Source organism: Mangifera indica, chromosome 3, assembly GCF_011075055.1.
Source record: "Mangifera indica cultivar Alphonso chromosome 3, CATAS_Mindica_2.1, whole genome shotgun sequence".
Taxonomy (NCBI): domain Eukaryota; kingdom Viridiplantae; phylum Streptophyta; class Magnoliopsida; order Sapindales; family Anacardiaceae; genus Mangifera; species Mangifera indica.
Window position 1 is genome coordinate 4,337,840 of NC_058139.1, and position 23,594 is coordinate 4,361,433.

Genomic DNA, 23,594 nt, shown 5'->3' on the forward strand with positions numbered 1-23,594 from the left:
GTCCTGACTTTTAACAGAGCAGGTGGGACACACACAGCGGCTGCCTAGATTGGTTGGAAGGTCAGTAGCAAAGGATCTTATATTTACTGGTCGGACAGTTGGTGGCAGAGAGGCAATGTCTATAGGTGAGTCAGATTGCAGCAGATGCATACACAAACATATATGTATCTATTATATACGATTCTTGAGATACATATTATTATTAGAAAATTATCTTTTCAGTTTTAATTCAAATAATTGATCAATGTTCAATCGTTGAAAATTAAAAAAAATATGAATTTATTGTTTAATTCTATAAAGATAAAGTCTTTTGTTACATCCTTTAATTAGAGAGGTCCAATCCTCTCTAGAATCGGCCTAATGCCTTGGCAAAGTCGAAAAACGAGCTCATGCTAAGTGATTTTCTATTAAAGCTACCTAACGGATCCTCTTGAATCATGTAAATTTTAAACTCTTTAGCTTTCTTGCCCATATTGAATATTTAAAGTAAAAGTAACGTTATAAATTTAAAAAATATTAGATTAATGTTTTAGATAAAATATGCCTAGACCTATTTCGATATTTTGACTATTATGAATTTTCTTTTTTTATTAATGTATTTTCATTTACACAGAAGAGAGAAGATAATACAGTCATGAAAACTACATAATAAGCAAACAATGGTATATATGACAGCGGCAAACATTTGTGTTTCATTTTTACATACAAGCCTCTGTGAAACAACTTAAAATATCAATTAAGATCCTCTTCGAGGGGTTCAAGATTCAGGGCAGGAAATGCAACCTTCTTATTGTCATCTGAACAGATAGATGTTGTCATATGGCCTCTTGAGGTCACTTCTTTGGGCATGCTCCTCAGTCTCATGAACTGTAATCACCTTGTAACAGCAACGACAAAGCACAACGGTGCAAGTAATCTTTCCCACTTGAAGCACAGCATGGCAACTCTTATCCATGTACCAGACTTGCTCATTTTTTTGAATAATCTCCATTGCAATCAACCAAGAGAAAACTGTTTTTTTGCTTGAAGGTACTTCTCTGCAATTAGTAGAAGTACGCTCGGCATTTGGTGCAAGTTTTAGCTTCGACTTCTCTAAGTTGTCATTGCTTGGAGTGGATTACTTGGCTGTCTAGTAAGTCATCCTTGTTCACCCCCATTATTATGATTATTATTCTTTGGACGGCGTACACGTCTCCTCTCAATAGCACTACTATTATTTGATCTGCTTGAGCTTCCAATTTCAGGTGCTATTCCCTTCATTTGAGCAGTACGATCCGCCATTTACAGTGGAGTGTTTGATGACGATGAGCCCACATTGTTGCTTCTTGATCTTCTTTGTGCCCTAGTAATTGTGTTGTTAGATTCTAAGCATGAGGAGTCATAACTCTCATCTTCTGAACTGTTTGAATGAGTAAAATAAATCCTCATTCTGCTTACGAGTTTTCATCTTGTAAGCTGTAATTTCAAATGTCAGTGTTATTTCGGACTTTAACAAGTAATTAAACAAAAAATTCATGGATTAACAAAATTCAAACAAAAAGCCAAGATTGTAGAATATGTATAAAGATTCAAAATCATTTGAATCATTTCATTTTATTTATGAATTTTATATTCAAATATGATGTCTTAATTATAGTTATTAGTATTTTATAATATAAGATACATTTTTTATGTTATGATATAATATAAGTAAAAAATAATATATACCACAAAATTAATACTATACATTAAAAATTAAAAGAGATTAATCTTAATAATTAATTAAGAGAGATTTAAAAAAACATTAAATTACACTTTACCGATCTTTTAAAAGGCATTTGCATAATAAAGTATCTAAAAAAAACTATGAAAATAGTACATAAATATATATAAATAGTCCCTCGGACAAGGTTCCAAATAGGTAACCTTGTCCCCAGGGACAAGGGGAGTACAACAGTAATCAATCAAACTTACCTCCATATCCAAACAGTTCAAGGGGCATTTGTCGCAATAAATTAAGTCTCCATGGCACATATAATACATGCATATAATTTCTATCAAAGGCAATTCTATGCAACTGAATGAAATCGAATGCATGGCATTGGACTTCATCCTCTCGTTGCAATACCTTAACCATATATGAGATCTCCTTATTAATTTGCTATGAGAGATAAATAACGGAAATCTTAAATAAGAGTAAGTCTCTAATATCATGGTGATATTCTAGATATTATAGACTTCATTTTGGATTCTGAAGGCAAATGCATCCATGGCCACATGTTATATACATAACATAATTGACCAGAAAAGGAATCTAAAGATAATATAAAGCAAATACAGATCACCAAATTCTCATTTTACATAAAATATAATTACATTTATAATCCTTTCTAGGAAAAAAACAAAAAAATTAAAATTACATTAGAGAGAAAAGGAAAATACAGGTAAGAATACAGAAAGAAATTGAATGGGGGTTTATATTTGGTAGTCATAATAAATTTGTACATGCATCTAATATCTGTCAGGTTAATTTTGCTTCTATTTAAGGATAAATTAAATGGTAACTAATAATAATTATGAGACCATTTATATATAAATAAAATCTTGATTATTATGGTATTAAATTTATTGGATTTATAAAAATAGACTGAGTCTTTTTTTATTTTATAATATAGGTACGATAAATTATCCCATTAAAAATGTTATTATTTTGGAAACACATAAGAAAGAAAGACCAATTTTTAATTTCAAGTATTTGCCGCTGTCATACCCTTGTTTGCTTATTACATACCTTGTATGCTTATTATTATTATTAATTATGTAATAATCAAATAATGGTATGACAGTGGTACACGTACAAGACACTGTGAAACAAAATAAGATATTAATTAAGATCGTCTTCTGGGGGTGCCAGATTCAGGTCTGGAAGTGCGACTCTGTTCAATTTATCATCATCTGCAGAAATTAGATAGTTTAACTGAATTAATGAATGAATATGTAAGATCAGATATAGAAAGATTTTGAAAATGGAGTAAAACCTGCATCGGTTGGGTCTGTGGGTTGTAGTGCCAAGGATTTTTGAAGTCTGATAGCAGTTGGAAACATCAGTGTGTTGGTGAAGATTAAATCGTTCATCAAGCTATTGCTGATGGGGGAAAAGCTGTACTTTTCCTTCCACATTGGAACAAGCTCAGGTACTGATGGAATCACAAGATTTTCCACTTTCAGAAAGCAAAGGGCCTGCAAATTAATTTCCATTACGAATTGTTCCAAGAAAAGAGAACAAAGATTAAACAAGTGATTAATAAATTTTTATTATTCTTAAAAAAAAAAAAAAAACTTACAGATTCTAGGGCAGTAAGTAGTTTCTGCAGCATTCCTTTGCCCCTGTACTTTTCACAGGTTCCAACAAATGGCATCTCAGCTAGCTTGTTTCCATGCACCCTATAGAATCATCATCAACCCAACACTCATTACGTTAAATGGATAGACATGCTGCACTTTGCACAAGCTTAACGATGGACATATCAGAAAAACGAGACAGAAATAAAAATAAAAATAATCAATATACCTTAAGGATGCGACTGATATAATTTCATCATTGTGTTCCAACACAGCAGTGAAAAAACGTCCAAAATTCAACCGAACTAAATTAGACCTGAAAGACAGAATTTAAATGAATTTTTCCTTCAAATAAGAAGATTGATGTTGAAAAAAATAATGCTTACCCACGACTATAGATGACACTCTGGATGATATTTATTGTGGTAAACCGATCAATGTTGGGTAAAAAGATTTCATCCATGACGGTCCATATTACTGCAATTTTGCAGTTGCATTCGACCATTTTATGTAGATGATTACCACTTTTAGACGACGTCCATGCTGGCATCCATTGCAGGAGAGTCCAAGAATAACCATTATCTAGTTCATTTCTTACTCCCGCCATCTGTTGAAGCTTCGTATATATCTTATAAAGAGGGAAAAAAGAAGTTAAATATAGCAATAGCAAAGAGAAACGGCATCGTCATAATATTTTGAATGATCATGTAAATTATATAACAATAGCATAAACTGAAGAAGCACCTCCCCACAGATGTTGCTGCAAAATGCATTGGGACAATTGAGATCTATGTCCTTTGTTTCCAGAAGACATTCCTCGTGATCTGTATCAGAATCAAAGCAACACATGTGAGAGCTTTATTTTTATAGAACTATGTACTTAATTTGCTATGAGATGTAAATAATAGATATCTGAAAGAGTAAGCCTATAATATCATGGTGATATTATAGACTTCAATTTGGTTTCTGAGGGCAGATGCATCCATGGCCATAAGGTGGCAATGATATACATAATTCTAAATTTTAACAGAGAAAAGGGGAATAATAACATACATTTCATTTCACATTCTAAGCATTCTGTATTGCTGCCAGCACCACAAAATTTGCAAACACAGCGAGGACATAGCCAATCTCCTTGAGGTACATTCTGCACAATTTGCCAGACTCCGCTTAAGAATTAATTAAGAGAGATTAAAATAACAGTAAATTGCACTTTATTTATCTTTTAGAAGACATTTGCATCAGAAAATAAATATGAAAATCGTGCATAAATGTATATAAATAAGTATGTGCAGGGACTATGTTCTTGGGACAAGGTTGCCTAGTGAAGAAATAGTAGAGAGATTCAGTACCTCCATATCCAAACAGTTTAAATGATAGGTAGAGGGGCATTGGTGGCAACAAATTAGGTCTCCCCCATCGGCACATACAATGCAGGCGTCATCATTTCTATCTGACGCAATTTTATGTAGTTGAATAAGATTGAATGTGACTTCATCCTCTCGTTGCAATGCCTTTACCATAATGGATAATAGATAACTCTGCAATCTAACGAGATAAATGTTGTCATATGGCATCTTGAGGTCACGTCTTTGGGCATGACCCTCAAACTCGTGAACTGTAATCACTTTGTCACAGCAACAACAAAGCACACCAGCCGGAGTAATCTTTCCCTTTTGAAGCACAACATTGTGGCTCTCATCCATGTACCAAACTTGCTCATTTTTTTGAATTATCTCCTTGTCAATCAACCATGACAGGACTGTTTTTTTGCTTGAAAGTACTTCGCTGCTATTGTTGGAAGTACTCGGCGTTTGATGCAAGTCTGAGCTTCTACTTCTCCTAGTTGTCCTTGCTAGGAGTCGATTACTTGGTTGTCTAGATAGTGGTCCTCGTTCACCCCCATAATTTGGACGACGTCCACATCTCCTCTCAACAGCACTACCATTATTTGATCTGCTAGAGCTTCCTATTTCAGGTGTTGTTCCCTCCATTTGAACAGTACGATCTGCCATTTGCGTTGGAGCGTTTGATGATGATGAGCCCACATTGTTGCTTCTAGATCTTCTTTGTTGCCTAATAATTGTGTAGTCAGGGTCCGAGTATGTTGAGTCATATCCCTCATCTTCAGAACTATTTAAATGAGAAAAATAAATCCTCTTCTGTTTTCGAGTCCTCATCTGATACCAAGCTGTAACTAGTAACTAAACAAAGAATCCATGGTTTAACAAAATTCAAACAAAAAGCCAAGATTGTAATAGAATATTTATAAAGAATCAAATTCATTTTAATCATTCCACTTCATTTTTTTACTTATATATTCTTATACACCCATAAATTATATCATATCTTAAGATATTAATAATTATAATTACATAAATTAAATATTTATAAAATAAAAACAAAATAAAGTAAATTTCCCTATATTTAATTCATGGTTTATTGTACTTTTGTTATGTTTCATACAACAATAATTTTCTCATCTTTTTAAAAAAATATATGATATATGATATATGATATGAAAATTTTTTTTGATATGCAATACGATATACGATATATAACCAAACATAAAAGAAAACATTTAAAAATAAAAAAAAAGTTCAAAAAATAAAAAAGAATCCAAGTTATAAATTCACTAAAAGATCAACTAAAAAAATTAAAATAACAACACAAAACAAATATATTTTATTTAGGTAGATTTCAAAAATAAAAATGTTATATTTTGTTTAAAAAAATTACTACTATATGATATATGGTATATAACAAAACACAAAAAAAAATTTGAAAAATAAAAAATCTCCAAGTTATAAATTAACTAAGAGATCTATTTAAAAAAAAATTAAAATAACAACACCAAATAAATATATTTTATTTAGATAGATTCCAAAAATAAAAATGTTATATTTTATTCAAAAAACTTACTACAATACGATATAAGATATATAACAAGATATATAACGAAACATAGAAAAAAAATTTTGAAAAATAAAAAAGTTCAAAATTTAAAAAAAAAATCCAAGTGATAAATTAACTAAGAGATCTATTTTAAAAAAAATTAAAATAACAACACCAAATAAATATATTTTATTTAGATAGATTTCAAAAATAAAAATTTTATATTTTATTCAAAAAACTTACTCAAATCAAATCTGTTGAAACTGAAATTACAGTCGAAAGTGTCAACGCCAACTGTTTTATTCGTCCCTACATGCATAATACATATATCAATTATATCTTAAGAAAAAATAAGTAAATAATCAATAATAATATTTATGATTTATTCATCGCTTTTGGATGAGTAAATTTTCTCGCTTTGAAAACAAAATGAAATTTTAAATCTGTAGCATAATCATACACCATAGATTTTAATGAAGAAGAAATATTACCTTAGATATTTATACGGAGGTGAATAAAAAATGTATGTTGGGCAATTAAGATAAGACAATTAAATAATTGAAAATGGTTAAACTATCTAGTAATATGACATTGTTTATTTGTGATATGAGTGCTATAAAAGAGACTCGAAACAAATGAAGCTTTAAAAGAGATTCAAGGTAGGAATAGGTGTGAAGAAGAGAGACAATGAAGGTAGAATATATAGTATGCAAGTTTGTTTGTGTTGATGTTTGAAATTTCATTGAAATTATCAATAATTATATTTTATTTGTCAAAATTGCATTTTTGTATAAAATACACCTAGACTTATTTTATTTGTTTTCCATATATTACACCTCAATAAATTTAATTCATAATTACGTATTAAAAAGGAAAATATATTATGAGATTTCTATTTTAAGGAATTCTAACCGTTAGAATGTATGTTAACGGAGTTAGTAACGACGATGAAATATCCGTTAGTTGATTGTATATCAAAACGGTGCGTTTCATGATAATGAAAATATTTTAAAGAAACATAAATTTTGACTACTTGGGATGGCCCAATGAGATGAATACATATCATTATAATGTTCATTTTAACACCTAGGGTATGGTGGGAGCTATATTGCCCGCTAAAGATAATGCAAAAACTTAGAGATTGTAACCTATATATGTGTTGTTTGTGTCTATGTATAACACACCATATGTATTTTATTTGACAATGGTAATGACACTAATATTAAGTAATTAAATTGAATTGATTGGACCATTAGTTAAATAAGACTATCTTGTCAAATATTCTAAAAAAAAATTGAAAATATTGCTCGGATAAGTTTTAAAACTTATTTTAGAGATTATTTTAGACGTCATTTTCTAAAAGAACAAATGAGATGGAAAGAGAACTCAATCAAATTCTAATTCACAAGATAGTATAGACATACAACGAATAATGTGCTATAAAAAATAGTTGATCATTACAACAAAAATCATTTATTCTTGAAAAGGATGCAAGTTATTTACCTATTTATACAAAAAATTTATAGGTACGATGAGGTGTAAGAATTAAATTTCTCACAACTCTTGATAAACATACTGGTCATTCATGATGATAGAGATTGAAATCTATGGTGACGTTGAAATAAATTCAAATGTGTTTATGGATGTTGCATACCATATGCAAAAGTTTGACCAATTAATATTCAATGACAATTTTTTTGGATAACGCCTAGAAATGGATGAGATTATATCACAACTAATGATTTTAATCTTGAAAAGGAATTGATCGGGTATTCAAGTTGATGAGTTATATTTGAGGAGTTACAAGAATGATAAAAACCGAGGGAATTCGTTAAGAGAAAACTATAAAATCAATAAATTTTACCAAAATGAATATGAAATATGTATACAATGATAAGTGATAGTATAATGATGATTCTAACGTTGTATTTTTATATAATTGTATGACAAAAAGAATATACAGTATTTGTCGTTGGTATAAGTATAGGGTAATCAAACATCTTTTCATAAAGAAAGTTAAACTAAGTAGTATATATTCTTGTATTGTAATCTATTGCAGTAGATTGTACAAATTAATGAATTTAAGTCAAAGTGTATAAATCTGACAAAAAATAAAAAAATTCAACTTAAAAGAATTCAAAAATATCCTTCATGCCTCTATTGGGAAATGTGTTGTTACATACATGAACTAAGAGAAAAAGATGATTTAATTTTTACTAACATCTGCTTTTTAATTAATCATGTATGTCATATTATATACTCAAATTAAAATTTCAATAATTCGGGTATCCTCAAAAAATATCAATTATGTCCAAATAAGTATAGGGAATATTAATTAAAATAGGTGAAAATTTTTCCGCTTATACCTTTTTAGACAAACACACAGTAGTTTTACTTTTATAAGCAATTTTTTTTATAACTCCAAAAATACCCTCTCAGCCCTGTAGCTGTAGGCGCTAGAAGGAAGGTGTGGTGCGCGCGGTGCGTACAGAGTGCGTACACCCTCATATATATATATATATATATATATATATATATATTTTATAATATTTAATATAATATGTATAAATAATAATAATAATAATAATAATAATTTTTAAATATATATTATATATAATATTATAATATAATAAATATATATTTAAAAATTATTATTATTATTTTTTTTATATTATATATTATATTAAATATTATAATATTTATTATATATATATATATTAAATAATAAATAAATATATATATTAAATATTATAATATTTAATATAATATATATAAATAATAATAATAATTTTTAAATATATATAATAATATAATATATATTTAAAAATTATTATTATTATTATTTATCTATATTATATTAAATATTATAATATTTAATATATATTTATTTATTTATTATATTTTTTAAATATTATATTATATTATATTATTTAATATATATATATATATAAAAGAAAGTGTACACGCAATTGTTTATATATGGGCACGCACCGTGCGCACCACACACACTGCGTACGCACCGCACGCACTACGCACGCACCGCGTGCACCACATCTTCCTTCCAGCGCCTACGCTACAGGACTGGGAGGGTATTTTTGAAGTTCCAAAAAAAATTACTTATAAAAATAAAACTACTGTGTGTTTGCTTAATAAGGTATAAGCGGAAAAATTTTTACCTATTTTAATTAATATCCCTAAGTATAGTGGTTGAAAATATACGCTAAAACAGGTCCATTGGGCTCAAATTGGACATGTGCCAAGTGTGTGAACTTACTCAGTGATCAAATAATTTGTAAATTTAGCATAGGCCTAAATAAATTCACCGAAAATTTTTAAACATTTGGAAATGGGGAGGGCCGAAGGAGTACATTATGGAGGCCCATTAGCCCACAACTATTCTTTTAATATTTTAACAAACAGTGCACGATGCCAGCCTTGAGTTATGTAGGATTTCAGGATAATATCAAATCACTTTGATCAAAATTTCCAACTGCATCTCTCTCTTTCAGTCTCGCTGCTCAAGTCTGTTTGATCAAACATGGCCACCATAACGACTCTAACAAAATCTGTGGCTGAGCATTGCATGAAGAAATCCAAAACCTATTGGTATAAACCTTCTCATCCATTGCTAAACTTGTTAGTTTCAGAAGAAAATTTGAACCAACCTCATCAGTACCGGAGCCGTAGAACTCTCATTCTGGAATCCGTTTCCTCTGAATCGGTCAAACTTCAGCGACTCTCCGACTCTGATTCTCGTGCTTGCTCATGTGTTTGTTTTGCTTAGACTTAGAAATATTTGTTGTTAATTTGAAGTACTTACCGTTGTGATTAACAGGAATTATTGAAGTTAATTTAAACAGGCCTGGAGCTAGGAATGCGATTGGAACGGAACTATTGAGAGGCCTAAAGCATACATTTGAAACTATTAGTGAGGATTCTTCTGCTAATGTTGTAATGATTTCTAGTTCGGTGCCTAAAGTGTTCTGTCCTGGTGCTGATTTGAAGGTATCAGTTGCTCTTTTTATGTATTATTACAATTTTAATCACTGAGATTTCACGGGTTTATTTCTTTATTTTAAATGTGATGCAAAGCGAACATAATCAATTTCCTTTTTTTATTAAAACTATAAATCAGAGGAAAAAAGTTTGATCATGAATTTGTACTGGAAATTGAAGTTATAGTGATTAAATTGAGAATATCCTTTTCTTCTGTCAACATTCGTTGTTGAGTAGCAGCTTGGGCACTTGGTAGAATCATGAAATAATGGGTTATTTTCTTGGTTAGTGGCTTCATAATGTGGTTGTGTTGACTGTAGTTTTCCTTGGGGACATTACTTATATAGTGGATGCTAAACGGTTCCGCCTTTTATTGGTTTGTTAGGAACGCAGGGCAATGAGTGCATCTGAGATTCATTATTTTGTCAACTCTCTGCGATCCACCTTCTCATAGTTAGAGGTAATAAGACTTGATGTTTGGTTACCCTTTTACAGAAGATTTCCATGTACATATGTCTGTATAGAGAATGTTAAAGCCTACTACTTATGCTGAGCTGATACTTATTCTCCTTTGCCGTTAAATATTCTTTATACATTTGCTTATATCATTACATTTTGTGGTGAATTTTATCTTACTTTTGAGCTTATATAACTTGTTTGCACTTGATACAGGCACTTCCTGTTCCTACCATTGCCGTCATTGAAGGAGAGGCATTGGGTGGTGGACTTGAAATGGCTCTAGCGTGTGATCTTCGTGTCTGTGGTAGTTCTAATTTATTCATTGAGAAAGTTTCTTTCTCCTGAAAAGGATAAAATATAATTTTCATGGATTTTAATTTCTGATTACTCAGGAGAAGATGCAGTATTGGGTTTACCTGAAACAGGACTTGCTATAATTCCGGGGGATGTACTAAATTTTGTTTTTAAATCAAAGTTTAAGTGACATCTCATGGTTTACTACTTGATTTATTTTTGTTTGATGGTGAGGGTTTAGATTAGTTCTGTATTTTTGCTCAGAAGAGTGGCTTCTAATTGCATTGTAACAGTATTAAATGGGTTGTGTGAATACTTTTCCTTTTCGAAAAGTAATTGCAGTGATAGATTACTCATACAGTCCTGGCTTTTAACAGAGCAGGTGGGACACCGCGGCTGCCTAGATTGGTTGGAAGGTCAGTAGCAAAGGATCTTATATTTACCGGTCGGAAAGTTGGTGGCAGAGATGCAATGTCTATAGGTGAGGAAGATTGCAGCAGATGCATACACAAACATATATGTATCTATTATATATAATTCTTGAGATACATATTATTATTAGAAAATTATCTTTTCAGTTTTAATTTTAATAATTTATCAATGTTGAGTTGTTGAAAATTCAAAAAAATATGAATTTGTTGTTTAATTCCATAAAGAGAGAGTCTTTTGTTACATCCCTTAATTAGAGAGGTCCAATCCTTTCTAGAATTGGCCCAATGCCTTGGCAAAGTCGAACAACGGCCTCATGCTGAGTGATTTCTGACTAAAACTGCTTAATGGATCCTATTGATTCAGGTAAATTTTAGGCTCTTTAGCTTTCTTGCCCATATTGAATATTTAAAGTAAAACTAATGTTATAAATTTAAAAAATATTTGATTAATTTTTTAGATAAAATATGTCTAGATGTATTTCGATATTTTGACTATTATGATTAATTTTTTTTATTAACGTTTTTTCATTTATATAGAAGAGAGAAGATAATACAAACATGAAAACTACATAATAAGCAAACAATGGTATATATGACAGCGGCGAACATTTGTGTTCATTTTTACATACAAGCCTCTGTGAAACAACTTAAAATATCAATTAAGATCCTCTTCGAGGGGTTCAAGATTCAGGTCAGGAAGTGTAACCTTCTTATTGTCATCTGACCAGATAGATGTTGTCATATGACCTCTTGAGGTCACTTCTTTGGGCATGCTCCTCAATCTTATGAACTGTAATCACCTTGTAACAGCAACGACAAAGCACAACAGTGCAAGTAATCTTTCCCACTTGAAGCACAACATGGCGGCTCTTATCCATGTACCCGATTTGCTCATTTTTTTGAATAATCTCCATTGCAATCAACCATGAGAAGACTGTTTTTTTGCTTGAAAGTACTTCTCTGCAATTATTAGAAGTACGCTCGGCATTTGGTGCAAGTTTTAGCTTCGACTTCTCTAAGTTGTCTTTGCTTGGAGTGGATTACTTAGTTGTCTAGAAAGTCATCCTTCTTCACCCCCATTATTATGATTATTATTCTTTGGACGGCGTACACGTCTCCTCTCAATAGCACTACTATTATTTGATCTGCTTAAGCTTCCAATTTCAGGTGCTATTCCCTTCATTTGAGCAATACGATCCGCCATTTACAATGGAGTGTTTGATGACGATGAGCCCACATTGTTGCTTCTTGATCTTCTTTGTGGCCTAGTCATTGTGTAGTTAGACTCTGAGCATGAGGAGTCATAACTCTCATCTTCTGAACTGTTTGAATGAGTAAAATAAACCCTCATTCTGCGTTCGAGTTTTCATCTTGGAAGCTGTAATTTCAAATGTTAGTGTTATTTCGGGCTTTAACAAGTAATTAAACAAAAAATTCATGGATTAACAAATTTCAAATAAGAAGCCAAGATTGTAGAATATCTATAAAGATTCAAAATCATTTGAATCATTTCATTTTATAATCAAATATGATGTCTTAATTATAGTTATTAGTATTCTATAATATAAGATACGTTTTTTATATTATGATATAATATAAGTAAAAAATAATGTATACCATAAAATTAATACCATATATTAAAGGTTAAGAGAGATTAATCTTAAGTTGAGTCTGTCAATGTCAGGCTCAGCTTAATAATTAATTAAGAAAGATTAAAAAAAACATTAAGAGAGATTAAGACATTTGCATAAGAAAGTATCTATGAAAAAACTATGAAAATAATACATAAATGTATATAAATAGTCCCTCGGACAAGGTTCCAAAGGGACAAGGGGGAGTACAACAGTAATCAATCAGTCTTACCTTCATATCCAAACAGTTCAAGGGGTATTTGTCGCAATAAATTAAGTCTCCATGGCACGTATAATATATGCATATCATTGCTATCAAAGGCAATTCTATGCAACTGAATGAAATCGAATGCATGGCATCGGACTTCATCCTCTCGTTGCAATGCCTTGAGCATATATGAGATCTCTTTATTAATTTGCTATGAGAGGTAAATAACGGAGATCTTAAATACGAGTAAGTCTCTAATATCATGGTGATATTATAGATATTATAGACTTCATTTTGGACTCTGAAGGCAGATGCATCCATGGCCATATGTTATATACATAACATAGTTGACCAGAAAAGGAATCTAAAGATATAAAGCAAATACAGATCACCAAATTCTCATTTTACATAAAATATAATTACATTATAATCCTTTCTAGGCAAAAAAACAAAACAATTAAAATTACATTAGAGAGAAAAGGAAAATACAGGTGAGAATACAGAAAGAAATTGAAAGGAGGTTTATATTTGGTAGTCAGATTAATTTTGCTTCTATTTAAGGATAAATTATATGGTAACTAATAATAATTATGATACCATTTATAAATAAATAAAAATCTTGATTATCATGGTATTAAATTTATTGGATTTATAAAAATAGACTGAGTCTTATTTTATTTTATAATATAGGTACGATAAATTATCCCATTAAAAATGTTATTATTTTGGAAACACGTAAGAAAGAAAGACCAATTTTTAATTTCAAGTATTTGCCGCTGTCATACCCTTGTTTGCTTATTACATACCTTGTATGCTTATTATTATTATTAATTATGTAATAATCAAATAATGGTATGACAGTGGTACACGTACAAGACACTGTGAAACAAAATAAGATATTAATTAAGATCGTCTTCTGGGGGTGCCAGATTCAGGTCTGGAAGTGCGACTCTGTTCAATTTATCATCATCTGCAGAAATTAGAAAGTTTAACTGAATTAATGAATGAATATGTAAGATCAGATATAAAAAGATTTTGAAAATGGAGTAAAACCTGCATCGGTTGGGTCTGTGGGTTGTAGTGCCAAGGATTTTTGAAGTCTGACAGCAGTTGGAAACATCAGTGTGTTGGTGAAGATTAAATCCTTCATCGAGCTATTGCTGATGGGGGAAAAGCTGTACTTTTCCTTCCACATTGGAACAAGCTCAGGTACTGATGGAATCACAAGATTTTCCACTTTCAGAAAGCAAAGGGCCTGCAAATTAATTTCCATTACGAATTGTTCCAAGAAAAGAGAATAAAGATTAAACAAGTGATTAATAAATTTTTATTATTCTTAAAAAAAAAAAAAAAAACTTACAGATTCTAGGGCAGTAAGTAGTTTCTGCAGCATTCCTTTGCCCCTGTACTTTTCACAGGTTCCAACAAATGGCATCTCAGCTAGCTTGTTTCCATGCACCCTATAGAATCATTATCAACCCAACACTCATTACGTTAAATGGATAGTCACGCTGCACTTTGCACAAGCTTAACAATGGATATATCAGAAAAACAAGACAAAAATAAAAATAAAAATAATCAATATACCTTAAGGATGCGACTGATATAATTTCATCATTGTATTCTAACACAGCAGTGAAAAAACGTCGAAAATTCAACCGAACTAAATTAGACCTGAAAGACAAAATTTAAATAAAATTTCCCTTCAAATAAGAAGATTGATGTCGAAAAAAATAATGCTTACCCACGACTATATACAACACTCTGAATGATATTTATTGTGGTAAACCGATCAATGTTGGGTAAAAAGATTTCATCCATGACGGTCCATGTTACTGTAATTTTGCAATTGCATTCGACCATTTTGTGTAAATCATTACCACTTTTAGACGTTGTCGATGCTGGCATCCATTGCAGTAGAGTCCAAGAATAACCATTATCTAGTTCATTTCTTACTCCCACCATCTCCTTCAGCTTCGTATATATCTTATAAAGAGGGAAAAAAGAAAGTTGAATATAACAATAGCAAAGAGAAACGACATCTTCATAATATTTTGAATGATCATTTAAATAATACAACAATAGCATAAACTGAAGAAGCACCTCCCCACAGATGTTGCTGCAAAATGCATTGGGACAATTGAGATCTATGTCTTTTGTTTCCAGAAGACATTCCTCGTGATCTGTATCAGAATCAAAGCAACACATGTGAGAGCTTTATTTTTATAGAACTATGTACTTAATTTGCTATGAGATGTAAATAATAGATATCTGAAAGAGTAAGCCTATAATATCATGGTGATATTATAGACTTCAATTTGGTTTCTGAGGGCAGATGCATCCCTGGCCAGAAGGTGGCAATGATATACATAATTCTAAATCATAACAGAGAAAAGGGGAATAAAAACATACATTTCATTTCACATTCTAAGCATTCTGTATTGCTGCCAGCACCACAAAATTTGCAAACACAGCGAGGACATAGCCAATCTCCTTGAGGTACATTCTGCACAATTTGCCAGACTCAGCTTAAGAATTAATTAAGAGAGATTAAAATAACAGTAAATTGCACTTTATTTATCTTTTAGAAGACATTTGCATCAGAAAATAAATATGAAAATCGTGCATAAATGTATATAAATAAGCATGTGCAGGGACTATGTTCTTGGGACAAGGTTGCCTAGTGAAGAAACAGTAGAGAGATTCAGTACCTCCATATCCAAACAGTTTAAATGATAGGTAGAGGGGCATTGGTGGCAACAAATTAAGTCTCCCCCATCGGCACATACAATGCAGGCGTCATCATTTCTATCTGACGCAATTGTATGTAGTTGAATGAGATTGAATGTGACTTCATCCTCTCGTTGCAATGCCTTTACCATAATGGATAATAGATAACTCTGCAATCTAACGAGATAAATGTTGTCATATGGCATCTTGAGGTCACGTCTTTGGGCATGACCCTTAAACTCATGAACTGTAATCACTTTGTCACAGCAGCAACAAAGCACACCAGCCGGAGTAATCTTTCCCTTTTGAAGCACAACATTGTGGCTCTCATCCATGTACCAAACTTGCTCATTTTTTTGAATAATCTCCTTGTCAATCAACCATGACAGGACTGTTTTTTTGCTTGAAAGTACTTCGCTGCTATTGTTGGAAGTACTCGGCATTTGATGCAAGTCTGAGCTTCTACTTCTCCTAGTTGTCCTTGCTAGGAGTCGATTACTTGGTTGTCTAGATGGTGGTCCTTGTTCACCCCCATTATTTGGACGACGTCCACATCTCCTCTCAACAGCACTACCATTATTTGATCTACTAGAGCTTCCTATTTCAAGTGCTGTTCCCTCCATTTGAACAGTACGATCTGCCATTTGCGTTGGAGCGTTTGATGATGATGAGCCCACATTGTTGCTTCTACATCTTCTTTGTCACCTAATAATTGTGTAATCAGGGTCCGAGTACATTGAGTCATATCCGTCATCTTCAGAACTATTTGAATGAGAAAAATAAACTCTCTTCTGCTTTTGAGTCCTCATCTGATGTCAAACTGTAACTAGTAACTAAACAAAGAATCCATGGTTTAACAAAATTCAAACAAGAAGCCAAGATTGTAATAGAATATTTATAAAGAATCAAATTCATTTTAATCATTCCACTTCATTTTTTTACTTATATATTCTTATACACCTATTATATTATATTAATTCGATATACTTTAAAATATGATCGTTTTTCACATATATCATATCATAAGATACTAATAATTATGATTTACACTAATTAAATATTTATAAAATAAAAACAAAATAACTTAAATTTCTCTATATTTAATTCATGGTTTCTTGTACTTTTGTTATATTTCATACAACAATAACTTTCTCATCTTTTTAAAAAGATATATGATATATGATATATGATATGAAAATTTTTTTTGATATACAATACGATATATAACCAAACATAAAAGAAAAAATTTAAAAATAAAAAAAAAGTTCAAAATAAAAAAGAATCCAAGTTATAAATTCACTAAAAGATCTACTAAAAAAATTAAAATAACAACACCAAATAATATATTTTATTTAGGTAGATTTCAAAAATAAAAATTTTATATTTTATTTAAAAAATTTACTTTGATATGATATATGATATATAACAAAACACAGAAAAAAATTTGAAAAATAAAAAAACTCCAAGTTATAAATTAACTAAGAGATCTATTTAAAAAAAAATTAAAATAACAACACCAAATAAATATATTTTAGTTAGATAGATTTCAAAAATAAAAATGTTATATTTTATTCAAAAAACTTACTACAATACGATATAAGATGTATAACGAAACATAGAAAAAAAAATTTGGAAAATAAAAAAGTTCAAATTTTTTTTAAAAAATCCAAGTTATAAATTAACTAAGAGATCTATTTTAAAAAAAATTAAAATAACAACACCAAATAAATATATTTTATTTAGATAGATTTCAAAAATAAAAATGTTATATTTTATTTAAAAAACTTACTACAATACGATATAAGATATATAACGAAACATAGAAAAAAAATTTTGGAAAATAAAAAAGTTCAAATTTTTTTTAAAAAAATCCAAGTTATAAATTAACTAAGAGATCTATTTTAAAAAAAATTAAAATAACAACACCAAATAAATATATTTTATTTAGATAGATTTCAAAAATAAAAATGTTATATTTTATTCAAAAAACTTACTACAATACGATATAAGATATATAACGAAACATAGAAAAAAAATTTTGGAAAATAAAAAAATTCAAAAAACTTTAAAAAAAAATCCAAGTTATAAATTAACTAAGAGATCTATTTAAAAAAAAATTAAAATAACAACACCAAATAAATATATTTTATTTAGATAGATTTCAAAAATAAAAATGTTATATTTTATTCAAAAAACTTACTCAAATCAAATCTGTTGAAACTAAAATTACAGTCGAAGGTGTCAACGCCACCTGCTTTATTCGCCCCTACATGCATAACACATAAATCAAATATATTTTAAGAAAAAATAAGTAAATAATCAATAATAATATTTATGATTTATTCATCGCTTTTGGGTGAGTAAATTTTCTCGCTTTGAAAACAAAATGAAATTTTAAATCTGTAGCATAATCATGCACCTTAGATTTTAATGAAGAAGAAATATTACCTTAAATATTTATATGAAGGTGAATACAAAATGTATGTCGGGCAATTAAGATAAGACAATTAAATAATTGAAAATGGTTGAACTATCTAGTAATATGACCGATACTAGATCGTTTATCTGTGATATGGGTGATATAAAAGAGACTCAAAGTAGGAATAGGTGTGAAGAAGAGAGACAATGAAGGTAGAATATATAGTATGCAAGTTTGTTTGTGTTGATGTTTGAAATTTCATTGAAATTGTCAATAATTATATTTTATTTGTCAAAATTGCATTTTTGTATAAAATACACCTAGACTTATTTTATTTGTTTTCCATATATTGCACCTTAATAAATTTAATTCATAATTACGTATTAAAAAGGAAAATATATTATGAGATTTCTATTTTAAGGAATTCTAACCGTTAGAATGTATGTTAACGGAGTTAGTAACGACGATGAAATATCCGTTAGTTGACTGTATATCAAAACGGTGCGCTTCATGATGAGGAAAATATTTTAAAGAAACATATATTTTGACTACTTGGGATAACCCAATGAGATGAATACATATCATTATAATGTTCATTTTAACACCTAGGATATAGTGGGAGCTATATTGCCCACTAAAGATAATGCAATAACTTAGAGATTGTAACCTATATATATGTTGTTTGTGTCTATGTTTAACACACCATATGTATTTTATTTGACAATGGTAATGACACTAATATTAAGTAATTAAATTGAATTGATTGAAACATTAGTTAAATAAGACTATCTTGTCAAATATTCGAAAGAAAATTTTAAAATATTGCTTAGATAAGTTTTAAAACTTATTTTAGACATTATTTTCTAAAAGAATAAATGAGATGGAAAGAGAACTTAATCAAGTTCTAATTCACAAGAAAGTATAGACATAAAACGAACAATGTGCTATAAAAAATAGTTGATCATTACAGCAAAAATCATTTATTCTCGAAAGGGACGCAAGTTATTTACCTATTTATACAAAAAATGTATAGGTATGATGAGGTATAAGAATTAAATTTCTTACAACTTTTAATAAACATACCGACCATTCATGATGATAGGGATTGAAGCGACAGTGACATTGAAATAAATTAAAATGGGTTTATGGGTGTTGCATACTATATGCAAAAGTTTGACCAATTAATATTCAATGACAATTTTTTTGGATAATACCTAGAAGTGGATGAGATTATATCACAATTAATGATTTTAATCTTAAAAAGGAATTGATCGAGTATTCAAGTTGATGAGTTCTATTTGAAGAGTTACAAGAATGATAAAAACCTAGAGAATTAGAAAACTATAAAATCTATAAATTTTACCAAAATGAATATGAAATATGTATATAATGATAAGTGAGAGTATAATGATGATTATGACGTTATATTTTTATATAATTGTATGACAAAATGAATATACCATATTTGTCGTTGGTATAAGTATAGGGTAATCAAACATCTTTCATAAAAAAGTTAAACTAAGTAGTATATATTCTTGTGTTGTGATCTATTACGATAAATTGTATAAATTAATGAATTTAAGTCAAAGTGTATAAAACTAACGAAAACTAAAAAAATTCAACTTAAAAGAATTCAAAAAGATTTTTCATACCTCTATTGGGAAATGTGTTGTTACATACATTAATTGAGAGAAAACAATGATTTAATTTCTACTAACATCCGCTATTACATTAATCATGTGTGTCATATGATGTACTTAAATTGAAATCTCAATAATTTGGGTATTCTAAAAAAATATTAATTATGTCCAAATAAGTATCGTGGTTGATAATATACGCTAAAACAGGTCCATTGGGCTCAAATTGGACATGTGCCAAGTGTGTGAACTTACTCAGTGATCAAATAATTTGTAAATTTAGCAAAAGCCTAAATAAATCCACCGAAAATTTTTAAACACTTGGAAATGGGAGGGCCGAAGGAGTACATTATGGAGGCCCATTAGACCACAACTATTCTTTTATTATTTTAACAAAGAGTGCACGATGTCAGGGTTGAGTTATGTATGATTTTAGGATAATATATAAAGGGAAATTGAAATTTTTATTCTTTTTTGTTGTGTATATATATATATATATCACTCATTTTAAAGTTTAAACAAAACTACTACAACAGTATAACATTTTTCTAAAATATCTTTATTGATGTAACTCATGCAAAAAAAGAGAATACCATCTCTTTTTTTTTTTTCAACCATCCAGTGAGAAAGAAATCTCTATAGTATGGAAAAAAAATTTTCAATAAAGAAAATATGTGATTGAACAATAAAACTTATATGTTATGTGTTTTCTTTATGAATAATTGAAAATAAAATAATGTATGATAGATTCATGTTCATGAGTTCATGTGAAATTTAATTTTATTGTGATTTTATATTGTTAGAGTATTTAATACTGTTATTTCATATTGTTTTTATTGTTTAAAGTTGTTATAATATTATATTAATGATTATAAAATACAAAATTTTAAATCTGAAAAATTTTCAGACGAAGAACGGGTTGACGTCGCCAACCCTTGGCGGTGACGCCAACACCCATTGGTTTATGTTTTTTTTAAATTTAGTTTACGCCAACACCCATATAGTGGGTCTCATTGAATTTGAAAATTTCTGGATTCTCTTTCATATAATGGGATCCACTGCATTTAAAGATTTCTGGATTCCCTTTCATAGAAATAATATTTTAATTTATATGGCCTCATCACATGCAAAAGAATCCAAAAATTCATAACAGTAAAATAAAAGAGTTGGCTTGGCAACTCTTTTTAGCTTTAAGAAGGGTTGGCGTTACGCCAACCCTTTATTTTATAAAAGGATTGGCCAACGCCAACCATTTTATTTTATAAAAGGGTGGGCTATGCCAACCCTTTTTAATTCAATGCCAACGTTTTTTTAAATTTTTTTATAACTATTTTTTCAGTTAAACGTGAACTCTTTATTTTTTTTAATTAAATTCTACCAAATGATTTTTTTACTCATCACAGTACAGTTTTAAGGTTGTAGAGAAAAAGAGAGAGGATCTCTTTGCATAAATCCTCATTCAAAACTTGAGAAAGAAGAGAGAACAAATTTTTAAAGAAAAAAAAAATCTCTATATGGGTTATTTAAAGAGTGGTATTTTAGGAAAATAGATTACTGTTGTGGTATATTTGTTTAAATTTTAAAATGAGTGGTATCAAAAATTAAAATAAGGCTAAAAATTTCAGTTTCCCTAATATTAAATCACTTCAATCAAATTTTCCAACTCCGTCTCTCTCTTTCAGTCACGCTGCTCAAATCTGTTTGATCAAACATGGCCACCATAACGACTCTAACAAAATCTGTGGCTGAGCATTGCATGAAGAAATCCAAAACCTATTGGTATAAACCTTCTCATCCATTGCTAAACTTGTTAGTTTCAGAAGAAAATTTGAACCAACCTCATCAGTACCGGAGCCGTAGAACTCTCATTCTGGAATCCGCTTCCTCTGAATCGGTCAAACTTCAGCGACTCTCCAACTCTGATTCTGGTGCTTGCTCATGTGTTTGTTTTGCTTAGACTTAGAAATGTTTGTTGTTAATTTGAAGTACTTACCGTTGTGATTAACAGGAATTATTGAAGTTAGTTTAAACAGGCCCGGAGCTAGAAATGCGATTGGAACGGAAATATTGAGAGGCCTAAAGCATACATTTGAAACCATTAGTGAGGATTCTTCTGCTAATGTTGTAATGATTTCTAGTTCGGTACCCAAAGTGTTCTGTGCTGGTGCTGATTTGAAGGTAAGATATCAATTGCTCTTTTTATGTATTGTTACAATTTTAATCACCGAGATTTCACGGGTTTATTTCTTTATTTTAAATGTGATGCAAAGCGAACATAATCAATTTCCTTTTTTTTATTAAAACTATAAATCAGAGGAAAAAAGTTTGATCATGAATTTGTACTGGAAATTGAAGTTATAGTGATTAAATTGAGAATATCTTTTTCTTCTGTCAACATTCGTTGTTGAGTAGCAGCTTGGGCACTTGGTAGAATCATGAAATAATGGGTTATTTTCTTGGTTAGTGGCTTCATAATGTGGTTGTGTTGACTGTAGTTTTCCTTGGGGACATTGCTTATATAGTGGATACTAAACGGTTCCGCCTTTTATTGGCTTGTTAGGAACGCAGGGCAATGAGTGCATCTGAGATTCATTATTTTGTCAACTCTCTGGGATCCACCTTCTCATACTTAGAGGTAATAAGACTTGATGTTTGGTCACCCTTTTACAGAAGATTTCCATGTACATATGTGTGTATAGAAAATGTTAAAGCCTATTACTTATGCTGAGCTGATACTTATTCTCCTTTGCCGTTAAATATTCTTTATACATTTGCTTATATCATTACATTTTTTGGTGAATTTTATCTTACTTTTGAGCTTATATAACTTGTTTGCACTTGATACAGGCAATTCCTGTTCCTACCATAGCCGTCATTCAAGGAGCGGCATTGGGTGGTGGACTTGAAATGGCTCTAGCGTGTGATCTTCGTGTCTGTGGTAGTTCTAATTTATTCATTGAGAAAGTTTCTTTCTCCTGAAAAGGATAAAATAGAATTTTCATGGATTTTAATTTCTGATTACTCAGGAGAAGATGCAGTGTTGGGTTTACCTGAAACAGGACTTGCTATAATTCCTGGGTATGTACTAAATTTTGTTTTTAAATCAAAGTTTAAGTGACATCTCATGGTTTACTACTTGATTTATTTTTGTTTGATGGTGAGGGTTTAGATTAGTTCTGTTCGCTTGCTTGCAAATTGTAATAACATATGATTTTTTGCACCAAAGTAGATCAGTATTTTTGCTTAGAAGAGTGACTTCTAATTGCATTGTAACAGTATTAAATGGGTTGTGTGAATACTTTTCCTTTTCGAAAAGTAATTGCAGTGATAGATTACTCATACAGTCGTGACTTTTAACAGAGCAGGTGGGACACAGCGGCTGCCTAGATTGGTTGGAAGGTCAGCACCAAAGGATCTTATATTTACTGGTCGGAAAGTTGGTGGCAGAGATGCAATGTCTATAGGTGAGTAAGATTGCAGCAGATGCATGCACAAACATATATGTATCTATTATATATAATTCTTGAGATACATATTATTATTAGAAAATTATCTTTTCAGTTTTAATTTAAA

At 30.1% G+C, this 23,594-nt stretch overlaps 3 protein-coding genes and 1 pseudogene across 3 annotated transcripts; 2 read left to right on the top strand and 2 right to left on the bottom strand.

Moving 5' to 3' along the window:
• Nucleotides 1-2,742: 2,742 nt before the first annotated feature.
• Nucleotides 2,743-5,501, bottom strand: LOC123210851 (increased DNA methylation 1-like). The gene is made up of 8 exons (XM_044629342.1): nt 4,752-5,501; nt 4,375-4,468; nt 4,066-4,145; nt 3,753-3,949; nt 3,551-3,637; nt 3,324-3,423; nt 3,018-3,219; nt 2,743-2,934 (listed from the first exon to the last, which is right to left on the bottom strand). Exons 1-8 carry the CDS (start codon nt 5,499-5,501, stop codon nt 2,864-2,866), a joined length of 1,581 nt encoding a protein of 526 aa, XP_044485277.1. The 3' UTR covers nt 2,743-2,863.
• A 4,159-nt stretch (nt 5,502-9,660) lies between these two features.
• Nucleotides 9,661-11,637, top strand: LOC123210930 (annotated as a pseudogene).
• A 2,376-nt stretch (nt 11,638-14,013) lies between these two features.
• Nucleotides 14,014-14,690, bottom strand: LOC123210291. Its single transcript, XM_044628558.1, has 3 exons — nt 14,596-14,690; nt 14,289-14,490; nt 14,014-14,205 (listed from the first exon to the last, which is right to left on the bottom strand). Exons 1-3 carry the CDS (start codon nt 14,668-14,670, stop codon nt 14,135-14,137), a joined length of 348 nt encoding a protein of 115 aa, XP_044484493.1. The 5' UTR covers nt 14,671-14,690; the 3' UTR covers nt 14,014-14,134.
• Nucleotides 14,691-21,679: 6,989 nt separating this feature from the next.
• Nucleotides 21,680-23,594, top strand: LOC123210138 (probable enoyl-CoA hydratase 2, mitochondrial). The gene is made up of 6 exons (XM_044628361.1): nt 21,680-21,949; nt 22,030-22,199; nt 22,582-22,656; nt 22,869-22,959; nt 23,048-23,099; nt 23,382-23,594. Exons 1-6 carry the CDS (start codon nt 21,733-21,735, stop codon nt 23,491-23,493), a joined length of 717 nt encoding a protein of 238 aa, XP_044484296.1. The 5' UTR covers nt 21,680-21,732; the 3' UTR covers nt 23,494-23,594.